The sequence below is a fragment of the Ochlerotatus camptorhynchus genome, unplaced genomic scaffold, assembly GCF_037179485.1.
Source record: "Ochlerotatus camptorhynchus isolate MF236.1 unplaced genomic scaffold, CSIRO-AGI_Acam_v1.1 ptg000011l, whole genome shotgun sequence".
Classification (NCBI taxonomy): domain Eukaryota; kingdom Metazoa; phylum Arthropoda; class Insecta; order Diptera; family Culicidae; genus Ochlerotatus; species Ochlerotatus camptorhynchus.
In genome coordinates this window covers 294,581-320,747 of record NW_027040503.1, presented here as the reverse complement: position 1 = coordinate 320,747, position 26,167 = coordinate 294,581, and the positions used below count along the sequence as shown (strand labels likewise).

Below are 26,167 nucleotides of genomic sequence, written 5' to 3'. Positions count from 1 at the left end.
CGCGTTGACGACGACTCTGCAACTCTTCACTCTTAAGGGAAAATCCCACAAGCAACTGTCAGTCTATGTGTTGAACATGGCGGACTGTTCGTTACCCTTTCCACGGTGTCGACTACCTGTAAAAAGCTGGTAAATCTGGGGATTTCCATTCTAATCCTGAAATATCAGGGAATATCTTTATACATCAGGGAAAATCTCTGTACTTTGTTAATCCAAAATTCAACCCAAGATATATAATATGATCACCTCAATTTGTAAAATTTTACCGAATCATTTTTGAATGATTATAGGGGAAATGGCTCTAATGTTGGCCTATGGATCTAAGATTGGGCCTATCGCTAAAAATTTGCTATTTATCAATTTTATCTAGATGAACGCGTCATTGGGACGGTACTATTGAAATATTTTTGGTCGCTTTGAAAATTTAGTCGATTGCTGAATTTATCTATGGGGCCAAATTAGGGGCATTTAGGTCGACATTACATCCATTTCCCCTATGTGCAAACAAGGTGCAAACTGTGAAAATTCATCTCATGTGAAGGTGATATTTTTTGTTATAATTATCATCTTGTAAGTCGTAGTAATTTGCTAAGATTTATTTTTAGTAATAAATTAGTTTTCGACACACTTTGTACGGCACATTTTAATATAAATAAAATCACATTTTTATCACACGGTTCGCTAATGGCCACGTCACTAGAGAATCTTTTTTAGTTTCTTCGTAGTACTTGTGGATTACTCTGGTCAGTGGATACGGTTTCCCGCAGCGTCCACGATAATCGTCCAAATCGAGCGAGAAAGCAAATACTCCAGCCAGGCGATTTTTTACCGCCCAGTCAATTTTCGCTCTCAACGATCGTTCATCCTCGTAGCCAATCCACTCGACACTGTCGAAGGCATACGGACACTGTGCCACTTCGTCCCATTTATTGTTCATATTGGGAAGTATTGTGCAGATTTCACAATACCCTAGGTATCCGGGTTCGTTGGTGTACTCTCCAGCAGATCCTGCCCCAATTGTTGTTGCTCCGACGGCGTTGTCCTCCGGGGTGGATAGAAGATACGTCCTGCCGAACAGGGGGACACCGAGAACAACTTTGCTGGCAGGACAACCCCCACGTAACCACTGGTTGACTCCGTTTTGAACGTTCAATCCTTCGAAGTTACCTTCGTCGTGTGCACGGTCTGCCATCGGGCTATGCACGTCCGCAAAATTATTCCACCAACCGCGTAGATCGTAGCCAATTACGTGGATAAAGTCCGCTGCCCTGATGAACATTGTAATAATTAGAAGTGATCGGTTAATCAGAAATCATTAGCATATACTTACTCGCATAGGGCATCAATTTGGTACCCGACATCGATCCGTGAACGATCCGCTGGAACTTGCACGCTGACCTCCCAACCTCGCGTGGCATCCGTAAATGCCTTCTGCAGCTCTCGAATCAAATAGTAGAAATTATCCTTATCATTGACGTTTCCACCGCGTTCGAAGTTCCCTGGGTACATCCAAACCACCTCCAACCCATCGAACCCATACTTGTGCAGAAACTTTACCACACTAGCCACAAATCTTTTTCTTCGTTCACGAGTTTCAGTCATCTTGCTAAACTTCTCTCCACCATGACCCCAACCACCGATGGCGACCAGCAGTTTCAAGTTCGGAAACTTATCCTTCAGCGCCGCAAACCGACGGAACCCATTTTCTCCTATATCGAAATCCGGTTGCATCGAAGTCACCTCGTACGTTTTCTCGTGTATGGCCACAAAGTTGTACACCACATGTGAACAAAGGTCTCCGGGAATGTCCTCGATCGTGTAGGCTCCATCGTTCTGCCTCGTACGGGACCACGTCGTGTAGTGGCAGATGAATCTTCTTCCCTCGGAGCTACTGTCGACGAGCCCTTCTGCAGAGAAAAACAGCAACGCCAGAGCCGAGAGTGCCACTACAAGAGAAGTAGGTGATCATAAATTAAGTATCTATGCAATGCTATCGATCATGAGAACAGATTCCATAAAAATTGTAACCCTTTGTATATCATAGCTAAAATCTGGATCTATGTAGTACTGAATAGTGCTGAATAGGACTTACAATATTTGCTGGACATGATGATGCTGCATCGGTCGCGATCAAACCACAACTGAACGTGCGATGTGCCACTACCGGTCTAGTCTTTCTTGAATGAGCTGTAGATGCGATGAGCTGGAAAAACTGGATGTGCGAAACTGGAAATGATAAGCACTGCAATTGTAGCTATGGTGCAAATAGGAGTGCGATCTTGATGGGATTTTCCAAGCTTTCGGAAATTTTCAAGCTTTCGGGACTTTATTTGTATGTGCTTGTCCATCATAATGTTTAACCGGTAATGCTGGTAGAACGCGAAATTGTGAAATGCCTCGATGAACGCACGTAAGTAAATGCAGTGAAAGTGTTTTACCCAGGAAATCCTTGTTGCAACCCTTAACCGTTCAGAATATGGTGCTTACATGTGGTAAATGTGCTTGAAATTGTAATGGAATTTTTACTTATATTCAGATTTTTTTTTAAATAATTGTTGTTTGTTTAAACCGGAGTCTGAGTTGATCGCATTTCATCCAACTCCACCGCCGGCTATAGGGGAACTAATTGATTCTCTTTTTAGGACGATTACAATGAGTAAGCATTAATTAGGGTATATGTCGCTAACCTCGATCTAATATGAAGCCTTCAATTACATGTTATGCTCTATCTTATGTAATAATTGAGCTGCAGTCAATATTTCACTGCCAACAAGCAAGTTTAGATATTCCTATTACTTGCACATTATTTAGGCATGACTGAAAAATGTAAAACTCACCATTTTAACATGGAAACATAGCAGGTATGTGGATGTAATGTCGGTTTACTGTACTCAAATTCAGGGCTGATAGCAGTGTTAAGGAATAAAAATAGTGAATTAGTGATTAAAATCATTTCAAAAAGTGACTAAAAAGTGAACAAAATCATTTTAAAAAGGTACCAAAATGTGACGTAAACATTATCCGAAAACTTTCAAAAATAGAATCATGCAAATTGATTTGTCAGTCATCCAAAAAGGTAGGCATCGATTTCTTATCGGTACGCATTCGTCAAAAGTTAATATTGCAAGATCTTGCACAACTAAATTAAAAACTAAAAACACTGTGTAACAAGACCTTCAATAACAGAGATATATTACCATATTTGCAATTCTTATGGTCTCCTGAATTAAAGTCTAGAATAAATCTATTCTCTAACACGTCACGATTTTTATAGATGAACTATGATGATCTTTATGCGATCTGCGAACTTGCATCACGAAGGTGCTCTGCGTTTGCTTAGTTACCTAATAAGAAGACATTGCCTAATTATTAGAACTATTTCCGAAATGAGGAATGGAACGTCGAGATAGCGTTTTAAAATATTCCACAGAAATTATATTGATACCCAGATCTAATTTTTGAATTACTTAAAAAAAGATAATTCTTCTACAACAGGAGTTGCTATTCATTCTGCTGGACCGAACAAGGCTAAATGTGTCATTAGGTCGACTGTGAGAATGTGCCATTATAAAGGTTGAACCCAAAAAAATCCGCAAGAAAATCTTGTTGGGGGTTTCAAATGCGTTTTATTTTTCAGTTATACATTTGTAAGTATTATGCTTATTTTAAGACCATTGTTTAAGTCTTCCTTCTTACCATAGGCTATTTCTCAAATTTTTCTCCGCACAAGGCCCATCATCTTTTGCACGAGCCCTGTTCCCACTTGTTTGGCTGCCAAAATTCCATTTCCTCTTGAAATCTTTCAGGCCAATTGCAGTTCCACCCTTTTTCTTCAATATGTGCTTCACAATTGACCAGTATTCCTCAATTGGCCTTAGTTCCGGAGAGTATTGGCCGGAGTCATCACCTGGGAACCACTGTGACCCCATTTTCGCTGTACTACTGTTTGGTGGAATTTGAGTAGTGGCAGCTTGCCAAGTTCGGCCAGAATAGGCAATCCACCTCATATTGCTCCAGAAAAGGCAGTATTCTTTTCCGTAGGCACTCCTCCTGGTAAATCTGTTGGTTCATGGTCCCAGCTTTTAATCGCACAACTGCAGATTGCTTGCCAGAGAAGGAACTTTTTGGGGAATTTCAATTTCTTTTTGATTTTTTCACACCACTGCGTCCTAGCAAGAAGTACGGTCGACTTGTTACGCGCTCCGTTAATTTGGAAGTTTTCTCGCTATTATCTGACGTAAATAATCAGTTTTTCTCGCTTAGTGATTCCTGGCATAATTCCCGATAAATTTATCAAAAAGTGAGTTTTTTTCTGAGAAGAAAGTGTGTTCTCGGCATCATCGAAAATTGTTTTTGCGATTGGCAATTCGCCAATCATTTTGCGCACCATCGGTGCGTGGTCACGCATACCTGTGCACACGGATCATCGTCATCGAGTGTCAGCATCTGCCTCCACATTCAAACCGCTCATCCATCATCGTGTGTGCAGCTGAGTGCCGAGCTTCATACAAGCACACATCAACGAAGACCGCCCGCACACGCGGATCGAAGATCATCAAAGCTGCGCGTCGCTCCGCTGCTGCTGTGTAAACGCTCGGTGATAGTAGTATAGGATTATCAGATAAGTTTTTGTTCTTGTTTCTTTCTTTCTCCCATCAGTTAAATTTTAAGTTTGTGTTTCTGTGTTTGTATTTTTTTTTTTCTCGTGTATTGTTTCCGAGTAATTTTGATTATCGTTGCAGTGGTAGAGCGTTTTTCGCTCCCACTAGTACGGCAAAATGGACATTTTGTCGGAAGACGAAATGGACGTTTTGTCGGAAGATGACACCACTTTGCCACGCGATAGCAAGAAGGGTCGAAAACGTCTGTCATCCCAGAAATCAGATGATGCCATCCCTGCTTCGTCATCTCAGTCTGGTAATGGACAGGGACAGATAAGCCCCCGATCGCGAGCCTACCCAGAAGACTCGACTGGCCCATGGGTTGTTTACTTTCAGCCCAAAAAGAAACCTTTGAATGTAATGCAAATTACTAATGATCTGACGAAGCGGTTCTCGGCCGTGACCGAAATCTCGAAAGTGAGGTACAATAAACTTCGCGTTGTCGTCTCTAACCTGAAACAAGCTAACGAGATTGCTGCCTCCCAGCTCTTTACACTCGAGTATAGAGTGTACATCCCTGCTCGTAATGTGGAGATCGAAGGTGTGGTCACCGAAGCGAGTCTGACCCCCGAGATCTTGGCGAAGCAAGCGGTTGGCCGTTTCAAGAACCCCTTGCTTCCCACGGTTGAGATACTGGAAGTCCAGAAGCTGAACTCAGTATCTTTCAGCGAGGGTAAAAAGAGCTTTACCCCCACAGACTCGTTTCGGGTGACCTTTTCTGGTTCAGCCCTTTTTCACTACATCGAGTTAGGAAAACTTCGGCTACCTGTGCGTTTGTTTGTTCCTCGGGTCATGAACTGCCAAAACTGCAAACAGTTGGGACATACGGCCTCTCACTGTGGCAGCAAGGCACGCTGTTCCAAATGCGGGGAGAAGCACGAGGATGGCGCCTGCACAGTCACTGCACCAAAATGCGTGTACTGTAAGGGAACACCTCATGGTCTCTCGTCGTGCCCGGCGTACAAACAACGCGGGGAGAAACTAGAACGCTCTCTTAAGGAGCGTTCCAGGCAGTCTTTTGCAGCAATGCTAAAGACAGCAACACCATCAACCAACGACAAAAATCCCTTTGCTGTTTTGTCTGATGACGAGTCTGACTCTGACTTGGCTGAGGAGGGAGTTTCTTTCAGTTTTCCGGAAGGTTCTGCACGGAAACGAAAACGCATCCGTTCGCGGAGAGTTGCAGATAAGGAACCCCAAATCAGCTTGCCCAAATCAAGGAGTGATGGAGAAAAGGAAGTTTCAACTCCTCCTGGTTTCCGCAGAACTGACTATAACCAGAACTTTCCATCTCTCCCGGGGACATCAAAAACCCCTGATGGCCCATTTTTAAGAACAGAAGCCCCTTCTTCATCCGGGTTGTTCTCATTTGATCAAATTGTGGACGATATTCTCAAGTACCTCAATATTTCTGATCCTCTCAAAAGAATTGTTCTGGCAATGCTTCCTTCTGTGAAGACCCTCTTGAAGCAATTGACATTGAAGTGGCCCCTCATTGCAGCAATCATTTCCTTCGATGGATAATTTTCCAAACGAGGTCGGGGATTTGATCACTGTTCTACAGTGGAATTGTCGAAGTCTCATTCCTAAATTAGATTCTTTTAAGTTTTTAGTTCACAATAATGATTGTGATGCATTTGCTGTTTGTGAAACTTGGCTCTCTTCAGATATCGATCTTTCTTTTTATGATTTTAACATTATTCGACTGGATCGTGAGGATTCGCGTGGAGGAGGAGTACTTTTGGGGATCAAAAAGTGCCATTCCTTCTATAGAGTGAATCTTCCACAATTTCCAGGTATTGAAGTTGTTGCATGTCAGGCTATTATTAAAGGTAAGAGCCTTTGTATTGCTTCTGTTTATATTCCTCCTAGAGCCGTTGTTAATCGCAAACAACTTTCAGATATCTGTTCGGTACTTCCTGCTCCACGGTTGATTATGGGAGATTTGAATTCCCACGGTACAGGCTGGGGGGAACTGTATGATGACAACCGTTCTACTTTGATATATGACCTCTGCGACAGCTTTAATATGACAATTCTTAACAATGGAGAAGTAACACGTTTGGCTGGCCCATCCTCGAATGGAAGTAGATTAGACCTCACACTTTGCTCTAACTCATTATCGTTGGATTGCACGTGGAATGTGATCCAAGATCCCCACGGTAGTGATCACTTGCCGATCAAAGTTTCAGTTGCCAGTGGGTTCAATCCGTCGGAACCCGTTAACGTCGCGTACGATCTTACCCGTAATATCGATTGGACAAAGTTCAAGAATGTGATAGAAGATGCCCTAACGTCGGTAGAAGGGCTTCCACCGTTGGAGGAATATAACTTCCTCTCCAATCTGATCTTGGACAGCGCGCTTCAAGCTCAAACTCGGCCGGTTCCAGGAACGTCTTTCCGTAGGAAACCTCCTTCCCCTTGGTGGGACCAGCAATGCACTGAGGTTTATCGTAAAAAGTCCGACGCGTTTAAGCTTTTCCGGAAACGTGGAACACCCGTACATTTCGAAGCGTACTCGGCTCTTGAACGCGAACTCAAGAGCCTCATCAAAGCCAAGAAACGCGGATACTGGCGGCAATTCGTGGACGGATTATCGCGCGAAACGTCGATGAATACGCTTTGGAATGCGGCGCGAAGGATGCGTAACCGGTCTTCAAACAACGAGAGCGAGGAGTACTCGGATAGTTGGATTCTCAAGTTCGCGCGAAAAGTATGTCCTGATTCTGTGCCGGCACAGATGATTCCTCGCGAAACGACGAATTCGGTAGACGAGATCAGCCAGCCTTTTTCAATGCTGGAGCTCTCACTCGCGCTCCTTTCGTGTGGCAATTCGGCTCCGGGGGCTGATAGAATCAAGTTCAACTTGTTGAAGAACCTCCCAGACGTCGCTAAGAGGCGCATGTTGAACTTGTTTGGTCAGTTCTTGGAGCTTAATATTGTTCCGGATGATTGGAGGCGGGTGAGAGTTATAGCTATTAAAAAGCCTGGAAAACCCGCGTCAGATCACAACTCGTATCGTCCCATTGCGATGTTATCGTGTATTCGAAAATTGTTGGAGAAAATGATCCTTTTTCGCCTGGACAAATGGGTTGAGTTGAACCACCTACTCTCAGATACTCAATTTGGTTTCCGTAGGGGCAAGGGAACGAACGACTGTCTCGCGTTGCTTTCCACAGAAATTCAGTTGGCTTTTGCTAAAAAAGAGCAAATGGCTTCTGTATTCTTGGATATTAAGGGGGCTTTTGATTCAGTATCGGTTGAAGTCCTTTCAGACAAACTCCACGCTTGTGGCCTTTCTCCATTAATTAATAACTTTTTGTACAATTTGCTGTCAGAGAAACATATGAGCTTTTCTCATGGAAACTCTACAGCTTCACGATTTAGCTACATGGGTCTCCCCCAGGGCTCATGTTTAAGCCCCCTTCTGTATAATTTCTACGTCAGAGAAATTGACAATTGTCTAAGGGACAACTGCACGTTGAGACAACTTGCAGATGACGGAGTAGTGTCTATGACAGGACCCAGAGAGGCCGACCTGCAAGGACCCTTACAGGATACCTTAGACAATTTGTCTACTTGGGCTATCCAGCTAGGTATCGAATTCTCCACGGAGAAAACTGAGTTGGTCGTTTTTTCTAGGAAGCATAGCCCAGCACAAACGAAGCTTCAACTTTTGGGTAAGCCGATCACTCATTCCATGTCTTTCAAATATCTTGGGGTCTGGTTCGATTCCAAATGCACCTGGAGATCCCACATTGAGTATCTGAAGCGGAAATGCCAACAAAGGATCAATTTTCTCCGAACAATGACCGGAACGTGGTGGGGAGCCCATCCGCAAGATCTTCTAACGTTGTACCGGACAACGATTTTATCGGTTTTAGAGTACGGTAGTTTTTGCTTCCAGTCGGCGGCTAAAACGCACATCATCAAACTGGAACGGATCCAGTATCGCTGTCTTCGTATCGCGTTAGGATGCATGCACTCGACTCATACGATGAGTCTCGAAGTGTTGGCGGGCATGTTGCCACTATCGGATCGGTTTGCGGAATTGTCCCTCAGGCTCCTCACCCGTTGTGAAGTTATGAACCCACTGGTGATTGCAAACTTTGAGAAGCTTCTTGAGCTAAACCCTCAAACTCGTTTTATGTCATTGTACTACGTGTACATAACACAGGATGTCAGCCCTTCGCAGCATAATCCCTATCGTGTTTGCTTCTCCGACTTCGACAATTCTGTTCTATTTGATTTATCCATGACGCAAGAGATTCGCGGAATCCCAGAGCATCATCGTTCCATGATTGCTCCGTCAATTTTCGCTGCAAAGTTTGGCCAAGTTGATTCCGCAAGATCGTTCTTCACAGATGGATCACTAATAGAGGCGTCCGCAGGTTTTGGTATTTTTAACGAATTTCATAGCGCCTCTCGAATGCTTCATGCTCCTTGTTCCGTATATGTTGCTGAACTGGCGGCAATACATTATACGCTAGAAACGATCGCCTCACTTGCACCAGATCATTATTTTATTTTTACGGATAGTCTCAGTTCTGTCGAGGCTATTCGCTCCATGAGGCCGGTAAAGCACTCCTCGTATTTTCTCATGAAAATACGAGAGTTTTTAAGTGCTTTATCTTTAAGATCTTTTGTCATCACCTTTGCATGGGTCCCATCTCATTGCTCGATTCCGGGTAATGAGAAGGCGGACTCGCTTGAAAAGGTGGGCGCTATGGAAGGCGATATTTACGATCGACAAATCGCCTACGACGAATTTTTCTTCATTTATCGTCAACAGTCACTCGCCAGCTGGCAAAATAAATGGAGTGAAGGGAGTTTGGGACGATGGTTATATTCAATCATCCCTAAGGTGTCGAAGTGTCCTTGGTTCAAGGGGTTGGATGTGGGTCGAGACTTCATTCGTATGATGTCTCGCCTCATGTCCAATCACTATTCGTTAAACGCTCACTTGTTTCGTGTTGGGCTGGGAGACAGCAATCTCTGTGACTGTGGACAAGGTTACCAGGACGCAGATCACATTATTTGGTCATGTGCTGAGCACCGTGGAGTCAGATCCGAGTTGTACGATTCCCTTCGGGCTCGAGGTAGACAACCTAATGTTCCAGTTCGGGATATTTTGGCTAGACGTGATCTGGAGTTTATGCAACTCATATATGTTTTCTTGAAGAATATTAATCATAGATTGTAAGTTTGATTAACCTTGTGTTTAGTTTGTGTTTTGTATGTGTGTGTGTATTTTTTTTTTTGTAGATTTGTTTCGGTAATAATTGTATAATTACAGAGTTGATATAACGTCGATAGGATTAAGTATATGTTTTAGAAATAGTAACATTTTTGAATCATAAATCTTATTCCTAATTTCCTTTTCCCTCTCCCGATCCAAACAATTGTCATCCACTAACCTCGAGAAGACCGCGAGTAATCGGTTCCAATCCTTTAATTTTAGATTTAAGACATTTATAATGTATAAAGAAAATGATAACTTGGCTCTGTAAAGTTTATTCGATTGAGCCTGTACAAATAAAGCAATTAACAAAAAAAAAAAAAATTTCTTTTTGATTTTACATTCTTCCGGGTCACTCTTCCGGTCATCCGAGGTATTAAATTCCTGCCCAGGAATTTAATCGAAAACTGCCAGGAGCTGATAGACCGGGATTTTCGTTTTGAGCGCGCAGGTTCGAATTGCGACGTGCTTGTTCCGGTGAAGCCATGATGTAAACAAATTAACTTATCCTGACAACCAATGCATACTATGACTCTATACACTCTTAGCTTGATTAGGAAATTTTGAAAAAAAAATCTCAAAAAATGCCTTTATGGCAACATTTTTAATGTGTCCGCATTTGTTCGTGTTCACCCTTTAAGCTAATAAACTGTTTTAAACTGGTAAAAAATAGAATAAGACATGATGAGTCAAATATCGAGTGATTGGAATTGCTTATGCAAGATACCAGGAATTCATAAAATCCTTTAACTTCAATTCACAAGATCCCTGACGAGATTTTGGATCATTTGACATTTGACAGACTGACAAATAATCAACAATTTTGGAAATAAGGAAGCTTTCAAAACATTTTAACTTGAGAGGTGTCAGACTAAAGAAAGGAAAACAAGAACCTGTATGAACCATTTGTTTTAAGATCTCTTAGTCTTGTCTCTGGAGATTTGTTAATATTCTTCGATTATTTTCAAACTTTTTCACTTTGGTAAACTATGATATATTTTAGATTTAGTTTTAATTAATTCCAGATTATTTGTCTTTTTAATCTTTAAATTCTGTTGTCAATTGCATTTTAAAAAATAGATTGGGGTATGGTCTTCGATTAATTTGCAATACCTCTAACATTATAAGGTAATGATTCTACAAAAAGAACTGCAAGATGCGGGAAATTTACAAATCATAGGACTAAGACACTTTTGAAGTTATCAAGCTCAATTTATAAGTTTCGAGATGATTTTTGTTTTCTTTCTAAGCCTTCTAGAAACTTGTGAGATGAATATATAAAGGAGAATTGAGCACAAGAGAAACTTAAATCAATGCTGACTGATTTAAGCTGTAATGATAATCGTAAGACAGACCAAAAACTTATAAATCCCCTGTGCTACCGTGGGAAGGAAAGAGTCATAGAGCTTAAACGTACAAAATTCAGTACTAGCGAGAATTAAAAAAAAAACAATGGAAAAGAGATCCAGATTCCCGACAATTTTTTATATTGTTGACAATTATTATAGCTTATTGTCTACTCAGTTTTCTTAATAAAATTCCATGAGATTTCCCGGTTTTTCCGAATGTTTCTACGATAAAGTACCATAGTTTCATTAACCTATGATCCTAATTTCACGCATTTTTCAAAAATACAATCCAAATGTATAATGGAAATATTTTAAAATGAGCAAGAAATTATGATGAGTATTATTGACTAGTGTAAAGGATAAATATGATTTTAACAAATTTTACAACATCTTTAGAAAATGCTGAACATTCACGTGGACTCCACCTCAGAATTTACCTAATATTATCCTGAAATTCCCACGGAATTATCTTATCAATATTTTTTTAGTTCTGCTAGGAAATCCCAAAAAATCTTCAAAATGCTGCTGGGATTCTCCTTTGAATTATCTGATAAAAAACACCGGAATATTCTTAGAATACTCATCGAAATCCACTTGAAATTTAACTCAGAATTTTCTAGGGATATTCCTAAGAAATTCGTTGGAATCATTCTCATTGATTATATTTTGAAAATACTTTATAATCAAAATAATTAAAATTTCTAATTGGCGGCAATTTTTGATAATTATAACAAACTGTGTTGCAAATATACTTTGCTACCCTCCGTTTTCAGCAATATAGAAGTTTTTTTGTATTTGTAAAGCATGCGAAAGTGTGGGAGAGGGGGTGATATTTCGTTTTTTGATAGAGGGGTTATTTTCAAATAGGGAAAATGACGACTTCGGCATGACAGACTTTTTTCGGCAACACAAATTGAAACGCTAATTTCACTAGATTTTCTTACGAAAACACTTCCCTGAATGCATTCAAGCGATTCTTTAGGCTTTCAGCTTCAATTTGATTATATTTTTACCACTGAGAAAAAGCAATCTAACAGGGTTTTCTTGAAATGAAACACACGCAATACAAAATACTGGTGATTTCGAGTTGCCAATGCTGTTTAACACGCAACTCAAATAGAAAGGTTGCCGAATAAAAAGATGTTGCCCACAATAGTCGCTCGCACTAGAAAAGTTTGGAGCTTTGTAAAAGCGTTTCAGATCAGTTTTTGACAATTATTTCGACTTAAATTGTTAGAACAGCTGAGAGCAAAAGATTGTAAATAAACCAATACTACACATGCGTGCGTTCCTGAGAGAAAAAGCTAATAGAAAGATGGTCGCTGCTTAGATTGCCGAGAACACGCAAATTCTCCTATTTTAATGATAATCTAAAAATAGAAAACATTAAAAAAAATTACCAGAATATGCCCTTTAAGTTTGTACCCTAATGGGTTATTTTGTCACAAGTTGTGTTACATATATTATTTAACCCTAACAACAGTTGTTATATTTGTGATAGTACGTAGAAGATTGTGAACGTGTGCAAAAAAAATCGTGTAACGAAATAGTGTTAGGTTTTAAACGCTTATAATTTGGCCATTTATTGATGGATTTGAATTTTTTTTCACACCCTTTGATTCATCAATTCTGTTTGATTGACTTGTTTGGTATATCATAACTATTGAAAATTGATCAAATTTTTTGCCCCAATTAACCAATAACGTGCTCGCTTGCTATGACTATCGAAAGAACAGAGAGAGATGACTGGTTGCGAGGTTATAAAATAGCTTCAGATCAAAAGAACTCGAAATAATAGAAAATCAGTAAAATTTTGCTCAAAAATCTGCTTGAAAAAAAAAAGAAATAGGGTTGAGAACTACTTCGGCCTAATCGCCCATTTTGGGCCAGAAAACTTTAAATAAATCCATGCTTTCAGAGTTAACAAGTCAATTATGCGTTTGGTACGATACTTTAGTTAATAAGCTACCGAACGAAGTCAATGAGAACGCGTGATATGAAGGTTTGCACCCATTATTCCCAAACACAAAAGAAGCGCTCCGACCGAATCAATTTTTATCTTCATACGATAGGCCGAAGTGAATTCATTGGCGTTTCCATGGCGTTTCAATGCGTTAGGCCGAGTTTAGAATCCGTAGGCCGAGTTTGGCGTCAAGAAACAGTGTTAGTGAATATTTCAAAGATTGGTTTCTCTTTATCAAATCTTACGGAACATACGGAAAGGTAAATAAATTTGGAAGCCATCAGCAATAATAACAATCCGTTTGGTGCTAAACTGCGCTAGATTAAGAAATACTGAGTGCAGGTTGTGCTTAACAGGCCGGAAATGGGGTAGTTAACCCTATTGTACGTCTTTTAAGTAAGAGAGTCCCCTCACAATAATTAATTAATTATGGAGTGCTTTTTGAATAGATCGTATGAAACAAACGTAAAAAAATTGACATTTTAATGCTACCAGACACTACTCTCCTTACTCTTCCTAAGGTAAAATTTTGGCCCGTTAACACATTTCTGTTTCACTTTTTTTCTCAAAAAAAAAAACTATTTATCGTATGTGCCAACTGATCAAAACACAGCTCAATGTTACATACGACACCTAACCTCTATGGAAGTATTAATCGTCGTATGTAACTAATGTAACAAATTTGACAGAAGCGTAAAAACTGTACATACGACCTGTTGTTTGTTCATAATAAAAGGGCAAATTTGGTAAATCTTCAATATAAAACGGTTGTACGGTACACCGAATTAATGTAGGGTGTCGATATCGGATGTACCTTTGTTTACAAACAAATGATGTTGAGCTGTCAATGACTTGCGCTTACACTAAACCTGGTTACACTACACCGATGCTACACCGCAAAACAAAAACGGCATATGTATCAGCTTACAGTCGGTGTTCGGAGTTCTTGTAGAAAAAAAAAAACTAAGTTTCTGTAGCAGCTCGTGTAGTCACAGGTAGTCGTCTACATAATGCTTCCGAATGATGGCGCTCGCTGCCACCAGAAATCGATCAGCGTATTGGGATGCGTTGAGGTTTTTAATGTACTGTGCAGATGCCGGGGAACACGCTGACCCAAAAATGGCTACATCCATCAAGTATACTTCGGGACAAGAAACGGAGCACGTTTGTATGCCATACCGTAACTGTCCGGCAGATTCACGTCCTCTGCCTTCCAAAGAAGACCAGTTTCATAACGATCGTCGACTTTGACTGTAGTATTTTCCAGCAACTCGCGTGCTCTTCGATCTTCAGCTGATTCTGGAAGCTTGCTCACTATAGTCCGTGGTTCTTGCGTCATGAAAAACTCCCGCATCTTTTCGTGCAATTCCTGGTTAGTATATCCATTGTGGTAACCAACAAACCCCGTTGATGGTCCAGTTCCTCTCGGCCCGTAGATTGTCCAACCCAAATGTGATCGAACGGCAATCGGCTCGTTGGCATTCCCAACTCTCGACTCTAAGGGCGCGAGCAGAAATGCATTGTTGAGGCCGATCAAAACCTTTGGTGTGATTAGCCGCATACAATCCTCGCAAATTCTGGTATTGAATGGAGATTTGCCGAAAATCAGCTCGCTGTTTCGGCAGATATAGCTTCTTCACAGTATGCGCATCCTTCAGATCCAGACGATTGCCCGCTTCGCTTGCTACCTTCAGTGATACGCACTCCGACGATGATTCTCGGCGCACGATATTGCCCGTCCATTGCAGCGTCAAGGGTTGTGGGTTTCCACGTGTACCCAGTTCACGTACAATGCTCTCTTCGACGAGCGTCATGGAAGATCCTTCGTCGAGATAAGCAAAAGTGGAGATCGATCTACGTCCACTATATAGTGTTACAGGTACGATTCTGAAAAGCACCGGTAGCTTTCCATCCAGGTGCGTATGCAGTTGTCCTTGGTTGAGGCGATTGACTTGAGGGCCAGCATCAGCCTCACGATGTACCAACGGATGGTGTTGTTGACGACAATTTCCGACGTTGCATGTGATTTTGAAACGACACCATCCCGTATGCTCGTTTAAACATCGCTCGCATAGTTTCCACCGTTCCATCATTTTCACCCTTTCCCTGGACTCAAGCGATGAAACTCTTCGCAATTCCGTGTACGATGACCAGCCGTCTTACACACACGACAAGGGCTAACTGGTGGTAACGTAGCTGCAGGCTCTGCACTATGTGCACGAATGAAGCCCTTATCTTTCCCCTTTGGCTTATCAGATTTGGCTGAACCTCGTACCTCGACGGACAATGCCACCTCACTCGCCTCAGACACAATGCCTGACGCAAAATCCGCGAACGTTCGAAGTGTACCCATTCCCGTTTTGTTGCAGCCGGAAGTTTGTCGACCAACTCTTGAATCAAAACGGGATTCACTAAATGGTTGTGCAACCCTGCTGCATCCAAGTGGTCACATAACTCCTGCACTGCCATTCCGAAGGGTATGAACGTCTAGAGACGATCAACTCGCGGTGGGTCCGTTCGTCTTACCTTGTTCAACAAAGTATGAATGAGCTGTTCTGGACGTCCGTACAGCATGCGCAAAGTCTCAATCACTTGAGGCACGGCTTTCGGAAGCAGCAACCGGCTTCTTACTGAATCCAGGGCAGGACCTTTGAGGCATTCCTGAAGCCGCACCAGATTCTCCACATCCGTAAATCCACATGCCTCCGTAGAGTTGACGTAGCTACTGAAGAAAAGCGGCCATTCCTCCACCTTACCGCTGAAGATCGGAAGTTTCTTTGACAATACCTGACGGGCAGCCACCTGAGCTTTGGTTGGCCCTGACCCGTGGGACGCATGGGATTTTATCTTCAGCTAGCTCGATGGTGTTGGCTCAGGCTCGCTAGCATCTGACTCGACCGAATATTCGGCCGCCGATTCCTCTTCCTCACTAGTATTTGGCGAGGGATCCTTTTTCTCGGGAATTATCTTCAGCTTCGAATTCGGAATGCATTTTGGTGTCTCTTGCCAATCGAAAACCGTTTTATTTTTCTGACTGCTAGTCGCCGGTGCACCGTCAGCATCAGTATTCTTATCCTTAATAGTTTCCTTCTGGTTAACGGACTACAATTTATGTTTTAACCTTTGGAATTGTGTCCGTAGTGCGTCCTGCTGGTTTAGAAAATCTGTTTCTTCCTCCAACTCAATGCGGTACATTTCGCGTTGTTGCTCCAACTTCCTGTTCCTTAATTCCCGTTCCTGATCCAGCTTTTTTTGCTGCAATTTTGCTTCCAATTCCAAACACTTCTCCTTCAGTGCCCTTTCATGCTCCAATAGCCTCACCTTCCGCAACATTTCGTCATCCAAACGGTCAAAATCTGCTTGCCTGCGCGAATCATAGGTTTCGTCTTCTTCGGGTGCACCATTGCTTTTATTATCCTGTTCAACAATTTCCGGATCATGCTTGGGATTAGGATTTTTCTCGGGCTCGGATGGCTTTGCACCTTTCGACACTAGAGTTTTGTCGGATTTGTTGGGCACGGTAGCGTCAGCTTTTCCCTTTTTTTTTCCTCTCCTTCTTGCCGGTGCACTTGGGGCACACAAAGTTCCAGTCTGCCACTCCCGGAGATTCTCCTACACAATCCAAATGATACCAAACTTCACAGGTATCGCAAGCAACCATGTCGTCGTCGTCGGGATTGTTGCACTTTCCACAGCCGTGATCCATCTCAAAAGTGGGGTTAAAATCTTTTGAGAAAATGTTCGGAGTTCTTGTAGAAAAAAAACTAAGTTTCTGTAGCAGCTCGTATAGTCACAGCTCAAACTGTAATATTTAATCTTGTTATAAGTATTGTTGTTCCAGCATCTTAATATTTACTTACAAATTTTAGTTTTTCAATATATTTTTCACAACGTGAAAGCGTCTGCCGAACCCCAGTACAAAGGCTTTTTTATCGACCTACATTACCGAAACAATTTCATTTTAATTATAATTTAGAGGCCTTACCGAATAAAAAGGAACGGTTCAGGTAGCGATCAAATTTGAATTATACAGGATTTCACATTTTTACTATCAAAATCATTAACATTTGCGATCAAAGAATAATCTGACTTCTGTCCTTTCACACTTTTGTTTTTGTTCTTGACGTTTACTTCTTCTTCTTCTCTATCTTCGCTCATCCGGCTGTCAACGAACCAACGTTCTTCACTGATGCTAGAGTACGTCGTTGTCATTTCGGGCAGGGGTATCGGATCTTGTGCCCAACGGTTTCAACAGTCGGTTTATGTTTGTAAATAAACTCTAGATCGCGTGCCATCGATGCAATAGGCGTTTTTTAAACGACAACCAAGCACGTGTGAGCGATAAGAAAGCCGCCTATACACTTAAGGCGCAAATAGACGGTTCAAGTGTGTTGATTCAACTAATCCCCGATATGGTGATTTGGTATCTAATAGAGCTAGTCCTACGTCGACCAGCTTTCTGAACGTGCATTTCGCAGTTCAAGTTTAAACCGGACTTGTTCCATGCTGTCGATAGAGAATGCAACAAAAACCATGTTGGCCTATGGATCTAAGATTGGGCTCATCGCTAAAAATCTGCTTTTTATCAATTTTATCTAGATGAACGCGTCATTGGGACGGTACTAATCGATATTTTTGGTCGCTACCGATTGCTGAATTTATGTATGGGCCCAAATTAGGGGCAATTAGACCGACATTACATCCATTTCCCCTAGTAGTTTTTATTTAACACCAGCAAAAAAAACCTACTCCTAAGTATATTCTACCCAAAATTAATTTTAATTCATGTAAATTTGAGAATACGCAATTTACTCAAAAGTAACTTATTGGGCTGAATTATATCGTTGAGTCGAATCTCTTGTTCCTTTTTTGACAACAATAACGAGTAAAAGCGAGAGGCTCAACTCAAAATTAAGTAAAAAGAACTCAAAACAACAGAAAAGCTATTGTGAACAAAACTTCGGAAAGCCTTTTCTCGTGACTCGAGGCTCGCCTACGCAAACTAACAACATCTTTGGGTTGGGGAATGTTTCCCCTATCCGATGATGCAGGTAATTTGCGTTCGATTGGTGAGAAAAGAACAATCAACGGTTTGTATATAAAAGTTGGTAGTACCTTTTCAATTGATGGTCTACAATATATTGAATTGGTTCCGATTTTTGATAGATAGAAATTCTATCCGGCAGACTATAAATATAGCGACTATAATCTGAGTACACCGTAATGTGATCTCCCTTTATTTTAGAGAGACAAACGACGTAACGAGAGTAAGTGGGGAAACTTTGCTGAGAGATTCACGGCCAATGAGAGAGAGAGAGAGAGATCACGACTGGGTGAGAATAATTTTTGGAGGTTTAAATTTTATGGCAGTTTAAAGCAGCGCTGGAAGATAGACTACACATGAAAAATATGGCGACTGATATGATGCATGAGTGAACCTAGTCAGTTTGTTGATTACACCGTGGAATCATAGATCCTTCACCTCGAAAAGTAGGTCAAATAAGTAGATCGTAATAAATAATGTCAGTAATTTTGTTGAATGCAGATCAGAACTGATTTCTATTTTATAAAGTTATGCGCATTCTCTTGATGATAATGGAGTATCTGTTTCTGTTTAATTTCTTTGAAAACAATCGGGATCATTAGCTATCACATAGCTTAGTCAGCAAAGGCACGGTATATCGGGTATCATCAAGCCCGAGGGGGTGAGTACGATTCCCGGTCCGGTCGAGGAAATTTTCTATTCTTCCCTTGGCATAGAGTATCATTGTGCAATGTATGAAATTGGTTGACATGGAAAGCTCTGCATTAATGACTGTGGAAGTACACCTAGAACACTAAGTTGAGAGAAGGTTGGTTTAAATTATCAGTTTTTTCTCGCTTAGTGATTACTGGCATAGTACCCGGCTAAACAATTATCTGAAAGTGAGTTTTTCTGAGAAGAAAGTGGTTTTCGGCGTCATCGGAAAGAAAATTGTTCACTTGTAATTGGATATTCGCAAACCAATTTGCGCTTCATCGGTGCGTGATCACGCATACCTGCACACAGATCATCGTCATCGAGTGTCAGCATCTGCCTCCGCATTTATACCGGTCATCCATCATCGTGTGTCCAGCTGAGTGCCGAGCCTCATACAAGCACACCACTACAAAGATCGCCCGCACACAAGCATCGAAGGTCACCCACGCTGCGCGTCGCTTCGCTGCTGCTGTGTAATCACTCGGTGGTAGTAGTATAGCAGATAAGTTTTTTTTTCTCCTGTTTCTTTCTCTCGCCCATCAGTTAAATTTAATTTTGTGTTTCTGTGTTTGTAGTTTTTTTTTCTGTTTATTGTGTCTGTGTGGTTTTAAGCATCGTTTCAGTGGTAGAGCGTTTACCGCTCCCACTAGTACGGCAAAATGGACGTCTCGTCAGAAGACGATATGGACATTTTGTCGGAAGATGAAACCAGTTTGCCACTCGATGGCAAGAAAAGACGAAAACGTCCTGTCATTCATGGTTCGTCTCAGAAAAGCCCCCGATCGCGAGCCTATCCAGATGACTCGACTGGGCCATGGGTTGTCTACTTTCAGCCCAAAAACAAACCTTTGAACTTGATGCAAATTTCCAATGATCTGACGAAGCGATACTCGGCCGTGACCGAAATCACGAAGGTTAGGCATAATAAACTTCGTGTTGTCGTTTCTAACCTGAAGCAGGCTAACGAGATTGCTGCCTCCCAGCTCTTTACGATTGAGTACAGGGTTTACATACCAGCTCGTGATGTGGAGATAGAAGGTGTGGTCACCGAAGCGAGTCTGACCCCCGAGATCTTGGAGAAGCAGGCGGTTGGCCGTTTCAAGAACCCCTTGCTCCCCCCGGTGAAGATACTGGATGTCCAAAAACTGGGCTCAGTATCTGTCAGCGAGGGTAAAAAGAGTTTTACCCCCACAGACTCGTTTCGCGTGACCTTTTCTGGTTCAGCCCTTCCTCAGTACATCGAGTTGGGAAAACTTCGGCTACCTGTGCGCTTGTTTGTTCCTCGGGTCATGATCTGCCAAAACTGCAAACAGTTGGGACATACGGCCTCTCACTGTGGCAGCAAGGCACGCTGTTCCAAATGCGGGGAGAAGCACGAGGATGGCGCCTGCACAGTCACGGCACCAAAATGCGTGTACTGCAAAGGATCTCCTCCTCATGGTCTCCCGTCGTGTCCGGTGTACAAACAACGCGGGGAAAAACTAGAGCGCTCTCTTAAAGAACGTTCCAGGCGGTCTTTTGCAGAAATGCTTAAGACAGCCAAGCCATCGACCAACGAAACAAATCCCTTCGCTCTTTTGTCAGATGACGAGTCTGGCTCTGACTTGGCTGAGGAGGGAGTTTCTTTCAGTTTTCCGGAAGGTTCTGCCCGGAAACGAAAACGCATCCGTTCGCGGAAAGTTGCAGATCAAGAACCCCAAATCAGCTTGCCCAGATCAAGGAGTGGTGGAAAAAAGGAGACTTCTACTCCTCCTGGATTCCGCAGAACTGATTATACCCAGGATTTTCCACCTCTCCCGGGGACATCCAAAACCCCCGATGCCCCAATTTTCAGAACACAAACCCCTTCTTCATCTGGGTTGTTCTCATTTGATAACATTGTGGACAGTATCCTCAATTACCTCGATATTTCTGATCCTCTGAAAAGCATTGTTCTGGCAATGCTTCCTACTGTGAAAACCCTCTTGAAGCAGTTGACATTGAAGTGGCCCCTCCTTGCAGCAATCATCTCCTTCGATGGATAATTTTCCAAACGAGGTCGGGGATTTGATCACTGTTCTACAGTGGAATTGTCGAAGTCTTATTCCTAAGATAGAATCGTTTAAGTTTTTGGTTCACAATAATGATTGTGATGCATTTGCTCTGTGTGAAACTTGGCTCTCTTCAGATATAGATCTTCCTTTTTATGATTTTAACATTATTCGACTGGATCGTGAGGATTCGCGTGGAGGAGGAGTACTTTTGGGGATCAAAAAGTGCCATTCCTTCTATAGAGTGAATCTTCCACAATTTCCAGGTATTGAAGTTGTTGCATGTCAGGCTATTATTAAAGGTAAGAGCCTTTGTATTGCTTCTGTTTATATTCCTCCTAGAGCCGTTGTTAATCGAAAACAACTTTCAGATATATGTTCAGTACTTCCTGCTCCACGGTTGATCATGGGAGATTTCAATTCCCACGGTACAGGCTGGGGGGAACTGTATGATGACAACCGTTCTACTATGATATATGACCTCTGTGACAACTTCAATATGACAATTCTTAACAATGGAGAAGTAACACGTTTTGCTGGTCCATCCTCAAATGGAAGTAAATTAGACCTCACACTTTGCTCTAACTCATTATCGTTGGATTGCACGTGGAATGTGATCCAGGATCCCCACGGTAGTGATCACTTGCCGATCAAAATTTCGATTGCCAGTGGGTTCAATCCGTCGGAATCCGTTAATGTCGCGTACGACCTCACCCGTAATATCGATTGGACAACGTTCAAGACCGCGATAGAGGAAGCCGTGTCGTCGGTAGAAGAGCTTCCACCTTTGGAGGAATATAACTTCCTCTCCAATCTGATCTTGGACAGCGCGCTTCGAGCTCAAACTCGGCCGGTTCCAGGAACGTCTTTTCGTAGGAAACCTCCTACCCCTTGGTGGGACCAGCAATGCACTGAGGTTTATCGTAAAAAGTCCGACGCGTTTATGCTTTCCGGAAACGCGGAACACCCGAGTATTTCGAAGCGTACTCGACTCTTGAACACGAACTCAAGAGCCTCATCAAAGCCAAGAAACGCGGATACTGGCGGCAATTCGTGGACGGTTTATCGCGCGAAACGTCGATGAATACGCTTTGGAACACGGCGCGAAGGATGCGTAACCGGTCTTCAAACAACGAGAGCGAGGAGTACTCGGATCGGTGGATTCTCAAATTCGCGCGAAAAGTATGTCCTGATTCCGTGCCGGCACAGATGATTCCTCGCGAAACGACGAATTCGGTAGACGAGATCAGCCAGCCTTTTTCAATGCTAGAGCTCTCACTCGCGCTCCTTTCGTGTCGCAATTCAGCTCCGGGGGCTGATAGGATCAGGTTCGACTTGTTGAAGAACCTCCCAGACGTCGCTAAGAGGCGCATGTTGAACTTGTTTTGTCAGTTCCTGGAGTTCAATATTGTTCCAGATGATTGGAGGCGAGTGAGAGTTATAGCCATTAAAAAGCCTGGAAAACCCGCGTCAGATCATAACTCGTATCGTCCCATCGCGATGTTATCGTGCATTCGAAAATTGTTGGAGAAAATGATCCTTTTTCGCCTCGACAAATGGGTTGAGACGAACCACCTACTCTCAGATACTCAATTTGGTTTCCGTAGGGGTAAGGGAACGAACGACTGTCTCGCGTTGCTTTCCACAGAAATCCAGTTGGCTTTTGCTAAAAAAGAGCAAATGGCTTCTGTGTTCTTGGATATTAAGGGGGCTTTTGATTCAGTATCGGTTGAAGTCCTTTCAGACAAACTCCACGCTTGTGGCCTTTCCCCATTAATTAATAACTTTTTGTACAATTTGCTGTCAGAGAAACATATGAGCTTTTCTCATGGAAACTCTACAGCTTCTCGATTTAGTTACATGGGTCTCCCCCAGGGCTCATGTTTAAGCCCCCTTTTGTACAATTTCTATGTCAGAGAAATTGACAATTGTCTAAGTGACAACTGCACGCTGAGACAACTTGCAGATGATGGCGTAGTGTCTACGACAGGGCCCAAAGGGGTCAACCTGCAAGGACCCTTACAGGATACCTTAGACAATTTGTCTACTTGGGCTATCCAGCTAGGTATCGAATTCTCCACGGAGAAAACTGAGTTGGTCGTTTTTTCTAGGAAGCATAGCCCAGCACAACCGAAGCTTCAACTTTTGGGTAAGCCGATCACTCATTCCATGTCTTTCAAATATCTTGGGGTCTGGTTCGATTCCAAATGCACCTGGAGATCCCACATTGAGTATCTGAGACGAAAATGCCAACAAAGGATCAATTTTCTCCGAACAATTACCGGAACGTGGTGGGGAGCTCATCCGCAAGATCTTCTAACGTTGTACCGGACAACGATTTTATCGGTTTTAGAGTACGGTAGTTTTTGCTTAAAGTCGGCGGCTAAAACTCACATCATCAAACTGGAACGTATCCAGTATCGTTGTCTTCGTATCGCGTTAGGATGCATGCACTCGACTCATACGATGAGTCTCGAAGTGTTGGCGGGCATGTTGCCACTATCGGATCGGTTTTCGGAATTGTCCCTCAGGCTCCTCACCCGTTGTGAAGTTATGAACCCACTGGTAATCGAAAACTTTGAGAAGCTTCTTGACCTAAACCCTCAAACTCGTTTTATGTCATTGTACTACGTGTACATAACTCAGGATGTCAGCCCTTCACAGCATAATCCCCATCGTGTATGCTTCTCCGACTTCGGCAATTCAGTTAGTTTTGATTTATCTATGACGCGGGAGATTCGTGGAATCCCAGAGCATCATCGTTCCATGATTGCTCCGTCAATTTTCGCTGCAAAGTTTGGCCAAGTTGATTCCGCAAGATCGTTCTTCACAGATGGATCACTAATAGAGGCGTCCGCTGGTTTTGGTATTTTTAACGAATTTCATAGCGCCTCTCGAATGCTTCAAGCTCCTTGTTCCGTATATGTTGCTGAACTGGCGGCAATACACTATACGCTAGAGACGATCGCCTCACTTGCACCAGATCACTATTTTATTTTTACGGATAGTCTCAGTTCTGTCGAGGCTATTCGATCCATGAGGCCGGTAAAGCACTCCTCGTATTTTCTCATGAAAATACGAGAGCTTCTGAGTGCTTTATCTTTAAGATCTTTTGTCATCACCTTTGCATGGGTCCCATCTCATTGCTCGATTCCGGGCAATGAGAAGGCGGACTCACTTGCTAAGGTGGGCGCTATGCAAGGCGATATTTACGATCGACAAATCGCCTACAATGAATTTTTCTTCATTTATCGTCAACAGTCGCTCGCCAGCTGGCAAAATAAATGGAGTGAAGGAAGTTTGGGACGATGGCTATTCTCGATCATCCCTAAGGTGTCGAAGAGTCCTTGGTTCAAGGGGTTGGATGTGGGTCGAGACTTCATTCGTCTGATGTCTCGCCTCATGTCCAATCACTATTCGTTAAACGCTCACTTGTTTCGTGTTGAGCTGGGAGACAGCAATCTCTGTGAATGTGGACAAGGTTACCAAGACGCCGATCACATCCTTTGGTCTTGTGCTGAGCATCGTGGAGTCAGATCTGAGCTGTGCGATTCCCTTCGGGCTCGAGGTAGACAACCTAATGTTCCAGTTCGGGATATTTTGGCTAGACGTGATCTGGAGTTTATGAAACTCATATATGTTTACTTTAAGAATACTAACCTTAGATTGTAAGTTTGATTAACCTTGTGTTTAGTTTGTGTATTGTGCGTGTAGTTTTTTTTAATGTTTGTCTTCAAGATGAATAGAAATAAGTTCATGTTTTAGGATTAATTGAATATTTGTATAATAAATCATATTTCAAACCTCCTCCCTTTCCCCATCGAAAAAATTGTAAATCTCCACTAACCTCGAGACGACCGCGAGTAATCGGTTCAATTCCTTTAACTCTAGATTTAAGACATTAATCATGTATAATGCAAATGATAACTCGGCTCTGTAAAGTTTATTCGATTGAGCCTGTACAAATAAATTAATATAAAAAAAAAAAAACTAAGTTGGGAGCCAGTAAAACGATCGAAAATGAAGCCTAAAAGCGAAGACAACATATCAAGAAGACTGGCAATTCTTCCATTTTCTCAAATGACCGGTATGAGGCAGGCACAATCGTGTCATCTGCCGCTCAAATGTAAATGCTACGAACGATTTGGATAGCAAGGTTCCAACCTCAGAAGAAAGGTTTGCGTATTTGCTCATTTTTCTATGGGTTGCTTTACCCTTTGCTTAAGCGCAGCGCCACTGTGTCTGTCGCTCGGATTCAGGCAAAGTTACCAGTCTGCATGATATGTTGTCTTCGTTAAAAGCCTAGAACTAATCCCCCCCCCCATTAACCGTCCACCTGCTGCTTCTTGGCTGTCCTTCAACCAATTTCGATTTTTTGTATATGATAAGTGTCAACCACAAACTAGTTATCTACAGAAATTCAGCTCAATTGGTTGAAGGGCAGCCTAGAAATAGTGAAAAACCACTGGGAACATACGACACCAATTAAGTATCACATCACCTTCGGCAACACAGAACGAAATCCCCATATGCAATCTGTTCCCATATACGTAAATATACATCCCAAATATTCTCCTTAAAAAATATAACCTTTATTCTTCGGTCTCCCGACAGGCAATAATCTCTTCCACTGGACAACTCAGTCAATGTTAAACCTAACTAAATGCATCCTTAACAACCATCCCTTAGGACTCATCCACCTGTGCGGCCGTAGCATCCAGCATGAAGTCCTTGACAGTCTTCGCTTCACTCCGACACTCGGCCCGATCGGCATTCTCGGTCCAGTCGCAAACATTCAACACCGTGTGGAAAGCCGTATTCGATTTACATGAGAACTCAATCGGTTGTCCATGCACGCAGCGGTAGTACTTGGTGCAATCCGCCGACGCCACGTAGTCTTGACCTCCGGAACAATCGATGTTGTCTGCGTCTTCGTAGTCAACCGGCGCTGGAATTGGGGCAGGAGCTGGAGCTGGTTCGGGCTCCCGATCCTCTTCCTCTTCCGAGATATCCGGAGCAGGTGTAGTGGTGGTTGTTGTTGTAGTCCTTCGGGTGGTCCGCTTAGCAGCCGTGGTTGTTGGCTTAGGACGACGAGTCGTTGTGGTTGTAGGTCCGGCCGCCAGGGGAACCTCTTGAACAGAAGATTGCGTCGATGGAGGTCGGTTCCATTCAGGCTGTAAAATAA

The 26,167-nt window shown here is 42.5% G+C and overlaps 2 protein-coding genes across 2 annotated transcripts in view; both read right to left on the bottom strand.

The window, feature by feature from the left end:
• Positions 1 to 26,167, bottom strand: part of LOC135700216 (uncharacterized) — a 43,969-nt gene that overhangs the window by 1,865 nt on the left and 15,937 nt on the right. The window contains exons 5-7 of the mRNA XM_065220663.1: positions 25,683 to 26,156; positions 16,095 to 16,314; positions 15,739 to 16,031 (exon numbers count right to left, since the gene is read on the bottom strand). Of these exons, the coding sequence (XP_065076735.1) occupies positions 15,739 to 16,031; positions 16,095 to 16,314; positions 25,683 to 26,156 (987 nt within the window). The remainder of the gene's footprint in view (positions 1 to 15,738; positions 16,032 to 16,094; positions 16,315 to 25,682; positions 26,157 to 26,167) is intronic.
• Positions 241 to 2,176, bottom strand: LOC135700495 (endochitinase-like). The gene is made up of 3 exons (XM_065221034.1): positions 2,093 to 2,176; positions 1,331 to 1,946; positions 241 to 1,268 (listed from the first exon to the last, which is right to left on the bottom strand). Exons 1-3 carry the CDS (start codon positions 2,106 to 2,108, stop codon positions 659 to 661), a joined length of 1,242 nt encoding a protein of 413 aa, XP_065077106.1. The 5' UTR covers positions 2,109 to 2,176; the 3' UTR covers positions 241 to 658.